Here is a 6,000-nt window from a genome sequence, read left to right as displayed (position 1 = left end):
CAATAAGGAAAAAATGAGCTAAAAAACACCAATATTTGGATTTAAACAGGCTTCTACATAACCTATAACTCAAAGTAGAAATCAAAATAAAAATTTGAAAATATTTCGACCTGAAATATAATGAAGACACAACATAAAATATGTGGAATGCAGCTAAAAATGTACATAGGACAAACTTATACTTTTAAATGCATTAGAAAAGAAGATTTAAAATCAATGATCTAAACTTTCACCTGAAGAAGGTAAAATAAAGCAAATTAATAAAATGTGTAATCAATGAAATAGAAAACAGAGATGTAATAGGGAAAAATAACAAAGTCAAGAGCAGTTCTGGAGAGATTCTTAAATTAATTAAGTAGATAAACTCTTCACAAGACTGATGAGAGGAAAAAAAACCTTACTATTTTAAGGAATGAAAGAGGGGACATAACTATAGATCCTACAGACATAAAAAAGAATATTATAAACAACATTAGGCCACAAGTCTAATCATTAAATAAAATGGATAAACTTTAAAAAAAAAAATACAGTGTCTGAAAAAAACCTATCCCAACAATAAATGGAAAATTTGAATAGTTCTCTATTAAATAAATTGAATCTGTAATTTAAAATCTTGCCCTCGCCAAAAACAAAAACAAAAACAAAAACAAAAAAATCTCCAGTCCCAGAGAGCTTCACTGGTGAATTTTGACAAACATTTAACTGAAAATCTAAACAATTTTTTCAGATTATTTCAGAAAATGGAAAATGAGAGAACCTTTCTCTAATCATTTTTTCAAGCCTCATACCAAACTCTAATAAGGGAATCATATTTGCCTTTAAGACCTATGCCTAAGGGTCCTTCAGAAGCTGCCTCTCTGTCTTCTGGGCTTGACCTTGTGGGTCACTTGGCCAAGGGACAAGAGAAAGGTGGGCGGGCGGGGGTAGAGGGAAAGGCCTGGATGGGAAGTTACAATCCCTGAAACAAACAGTCCTTCCTCAGAAGCCCAGACCGGGGTCATGGGGAGGATGAGGAGGGCAGCTATCTGGATATATTGGACCTGTGTGCAGTCAGCCAAATCCCATGAGAAGGACCAGAAGGAGGAACACGGTACACTGCCCAGATTCTGGGGCCCCAGGCAGTACAACAAAGGGGGTGGCATGGGGCGGGGGGCACAGGGGCAGGAGTCGTGGAAGAGCTGCAGAGAAGACAATTGGGAAGAGCTCGTGCAGAGTCAGGTGGGGATGGGGACAGCTGAGATGAGTTTGGAGGACTGTTTTCAATTAAGGGCCCTGCAGCTGCAAAACTGCGGTCGCCGGGGGTAAAGGAAAGGGAAGAAAAAAAAATGAACAGGCATGCAAATTGATCCACACTCAATTTATTGTTTCTTTCAGCTGTGACCACGGAAGGAACGACAGAATTTTCATTTCTTAGCGAGACTCTCGATGTTATCCGTTGCCTTCTGAAGGAACCACTAGTTACTGTAGAAGAGAACAAAAAACACCTGCTCAAAGTACTGACAGCAAACTCCCTCCCACTGTACAAGCAGCTGGGGTACTGCCAAGTGGAAAATTCATGTGGCACCAAAAAAAGAATTATTGAAAAGATGTTTACAATTTTGCCTGTGAAATTATTTGACCACGAGCCACTTATTTACTTTGTGCTTTTCTTTGATTTCTGAGGAACCATCGTATTTAATCAGAAGTACTTACAAATGAAAAAATTAAAACTATTTCATATAAAATGAAATGTTCATGAATTTAACAAGTTAATGTATTTACATATTTTAGACGTTTAAATTCACATTAATTTTCCTTTTTGCATACCTTGTAGCCAATTATTGTGTGTGTGTGTGTGTGCATGTGTGTATGTGTGTGTAACAGTATTTTGGCCTTTTGGTCTTTGGAAGTTCATAGACCTGAAGCAGTCTAGCCTATGCTGCCTAATGAATAAAATGGTCCCAATTACAGATTTGTTTTATAAACAAATTTACAGATCTTCCATCTTATTAGGTACAACTCTTTAATTCTAGTCTATCAACAAGAGCAAGTTCTCAATAAACTTAAGAGAACTTTACTAAACTGAAAACAAAAAAAAACAAACTAAGTTATTTAAATACTCATTAGTAACAAGATTAGTAACGACTGGTCAGTTGAACATAGGTCATTTAGGCTGGACATGATGGCTCACGCCTGTAATCCAAGCACTTTGGGAGGCTGAGTAGGGGCAGATCACCTGAGGTTAGGAGTTCAAGACCAGCCTGGCCAACATGGCAAAACCCTGTCTCTACTAAAAATACAAAAATTAGGTGGGCATGGTGGCACGAGCCTGTAATCCCAGCTACTCAGGAGGCTGAGGCAGGAGAATCACTTGAACACAGGAGGCAGAGGTTGCAGTGAGCTGAGATCGCACCATTGCACTCCAGCCTGGTCAACAGAGCAAGACTCTGTCAAAAACAAACAAACAAAAAAGAATAAAAGAAAGATAGATTATTTATTGGTGCAGTACTTTAACCAATTCATCTACCCAATCCATACTTAGGAATTGTGTATTCTGAATTTTATTTTAATTTCATACATGTATTCATTTTTAAGAAATAACTTCTAATATACTTACCTACTGCTTTGTGTTTGGGTACTTTCCTGTGATTTGGATCTAAGTAAATAAGGAAACAACATTTTTAGCTTGTTACAATACAACCTGTCAAAGTTATGTTGTATTTATTTGTTATGGCAATTTCTTCCTCTTTCCCTTCAAAGTTGTACTAAAAAAGAAGTATTTGCCAAATTTCTACCTCTTTTCCATTTTCTTTTTTTAGAGATAGAGTTTCACTTTGTCACCCAGGTTAGAGGGCAGGAATATGACAGTGGCTCACCGCAGCCTCAACCTCCTGGGGACTCAAATGTCCTCCTGCCTCAACCTCCCAAATATCTAAGGCTACAAGCATGCACCAACATGCCTCGCCAATTTTTTCTATTTCTTTGTAGAAATGGGATTTCAGTTTGCTGCCCAGGCTGGTCTTGAACTCCTGACCTTCTAATTGGAGGAACTCCAATCCTCCCACCTTGGCTTCCCAAAATGCTGGGATTATAGCATTTTGTCATGTGAGCCACCACATCCAGTCTTTTCCATTTTTATATCCACAGATTCCTTATTTCTAATCCCCCAACTAAAAGAATGGGAGAGAAAAATAATGAACCGAAGACAAATTAATCAAGATTAATTCACAGAGAAGACAATACAATATGATTGAGAGTCTTCAGTGATAATGTATAATTTCACTTCTCCCGTCCTTTCCCTACCTTTGCTCTTTGATATCTTCAAAACTTAGTGTTGATTTTCCTACAACTCTGACCATGAAACATTCTTATTTAATATAATTAGTTATCTCCCAAACCAATAAAAAGATTTCTATTTATAGATGTATGAGTCTACTGACATATACACCCATTAAATTTCAGGCTTTAAAAAATGTATATATTGTTTCACTGTATTTACCCGAGGAATTGGCTCTACCAACATCTCCCACTGGCTTCCCAATGGCAACAAAAGTACTAAAAATATAAATGTAAAAGGAACAGAAATACAAGAAAATACAGTGAATGCTACAACAGTAAAGGACAGCAATTATGTCTGCTTAGCCTACTAAGTTTAAATGAAAGAATAATCACAGAATACCTTTCTGGGTATGCTAAACACAAAGTTAGAATAACGGGTTAACATTCCAAATTATACTCCCCAAATCCAGTGTATATTATCCTATAGATGATGCCCTTGTCTATCCCTCAATCTAGTTGAATTGATTACTTTTAAAGAGGATGATTATGATATGATTATGGCATATTTTATGAGGAGAGATCATGTAAGGGGACAATTAGAGTAGTAATTAGAGTAGAGTATGTGCACATGTGAACTTCAAGAGTAACCACTCATTCGTTAAGCAAGTATTTGTTGAGCATTAACCCTGCAAGATGCTACCTATAAATAGGTAAGGAAAATAAACATGGACATGACCATCAAGTGATTTCAGAGCCTAAAAGGAGAGCAATGCTTCCAGGTGAGCAGAAGATTGGGAGAATTGCAGTGTTTGAGCACTTTATTACAACTCCCTTGGAGACAGTGACAGAGAATGGAGACCAAACATAACTTAGAGAAAGTAACTGATGTCTGTAAAAGGGTGCTTATGCTAGGAGACATCCAAGAACAACAGAAAGGATAAAGGAGACAGAAATACTGTAGCTTTCCTAATGGATGGGGTGCCTTCATTGGGGAAAATAGAAACTAAATAATGTTGTGGTGTAGAAAATTTAACCTATGTGTATAAAGGATATTTTGGAATAGTAGTGGGTTGAATGTATCTCAAAGAGGTCACTATAAGGAAAAATACTAGGCAATACAAGAAAATGAAAACTCTACAATGGAGAAACCATGACGAACATAGCAGTAAATATTTTATAACTTCAGAAGGATCACAAAGCCACAACTGTGGGGTGTAGGAAATGAAAAGCTTCTCTAAACAAGTTCAGAGAACCCTTGTTAACACATGTGTGGCACATTGAGGGTCTGTGGGAAATGTAGAATTTTAGTGTGTTTGTAATACTGTCTCCTAACTCTTCCTAAGTGGAAATAATCATTCACTCAGTTGTTCACATTGAGTTTTTGTGGGTGTAAATGCAACCTGCAAAAGTACTATTTCCCCTTTGTGTATCCCAGAATAAAGGATGCAAAATGTTCAGCTTATGATTTAGTTTCACAAAGTAATTATAAATTCTCTTATTAAATTCCACTAGCTTATTTCTTATGTACCACAAGAGTAGGTAATCAATAAAAATTTAGTTAATTGAAGAAAAAAGATTAATGGAATTTAATGCTTGTTCTAGAATGGGAAATATTAATAAGTTGGGTTTGGTGTAGACTTTATCAATTGTGGCTGCTCAAAAAATGTTGAACAATTATTTGTGAATTATCAACTTTTGCATTCTGAATTTTCAACATACTTACTTATAAGTAACACTTTCTATCTTGCTTACCTGCTAGTATATGCTTGGGTACTATCTTCTGATTTGGATCTAAAAATAAAGTAAAAACAATATCTATTAAATATTGTCAAAAATAAATTTTAAACACTATCTAAAAGTCAACACTAAGAGCGTGCCTACTTTGAGAATGAAAAGCAGGCCATTTTACAGCACCAAAACTAATTATTTAAATATTTGGAGCATGCAAATAAATAGCATTCTTTTTTACTCAAACACCAAATGCAACATATGGTACAAAATGTAAATTCTCTAGTAGAGAAGAGTATCAAGATAGCAGGTTTTTCAAATGACTTTGAAGTTAATATAAATTTAACTGTAAATGTCTAAACCTGTCCTTCAGCCTCCAAGTTAGTTTTGTATTTGTTAATACACAAATTGCAGCAGTTTGTAAATTAAAACTTACATTTACTTCTGACCAGTTTGGCAGACTGGACTAATAGGAAAACTTATCCTTTCTATTAGATACATAGAGAAAAGCTGAAGAAAACAAAAACATATACATAACTAAGACTGACAGTCACAAAGTGTTTTCCTTCTATCATTTAAAAAAAATAAAGAAATTAGAAGCTCAGAGGGAAAACAAGAGCTAAAGCTGAATTACTTATATCCTAAAAGATGTGGTTTTCATTAACACTAGCTTGGAAGGAGTTGAGGGCATGGATCTTGACACGTTAGAAAGCTGGAATGGAGCTGTTTTCCAAGCCTGGTAGTCTTTAATGAAAATAATAAAACCTATGACCACTGCACTTCAGAACACAACTAGCAAATTTTCTCAGCCAAGTGAAAACAAAAGGATTATCTAGAGATGCAGGAATCACAGGCCTGCACCATGCAATGCAGACCTCAACTGCTCAGTTCCACTACCCGTAATGGAAAACATTACGACATTCATGCCCCAGGAGAAGCAAACCTGAAATACTCTCATCCTCCCAATGCATGCCTCTACAACTCAGGGCATGCAGAATTTCCATGAGAACAATC

General features: G+C 36.1%; 1 protein-coding gene across 1 annotated transcript in view; it reads right to left on the bottom strand.

Moving 5' to 3' along the window:
* Positions 1–1,342: 1,342 nt before the first annotated feature.
* LOC102121434 (disintegrin and metalloproteinase domain-containing protein 32) overlaps positions 1,343–6,000 on the bottom strand; it is a 170,976-nt gene continuing 166,318 nt past the window's right edge. Inside the window, exons 23-25 of the mRNA XM_005563131.5 lie at positions 5,011–5,049; positions 2,597–2,635; positions 1,343–1,461 (exon numbers count right to left, since the gene is read on the bottom strand). Of these exons, the coding sequence (XP_005563188.4) occupies positions 1,455–1,461; positions 2,597–2,635; positions 5,011–5,049 (85 nt within the window). The 3' untranslated portion in view covers positions 1,343–1,454. The remainder of the gene's footprint in view (positions 1,462–2,596; positions 2,636–5,010; positions 5,050–6,000) is intronic.

Source organism: Macaca fascicularis, chromosome 8 (assembly GCF_037993035.2).
Source record: "Macaca fascicularis isolate 582-1 chromosome 8, T2T-MFA8v1.1".
Taxonomy (NCBI): Eukaryota; Metazoa; Chordata; class Mammalia; order Primates; family Cercopithecidae; genus Macaca; species Macaca fascicularis.
The sequence above is the reverse complement of the archived record's forward strand: the minus strand, read 5'-3'. Positions and strand labels throughout refer to the sequence as shown.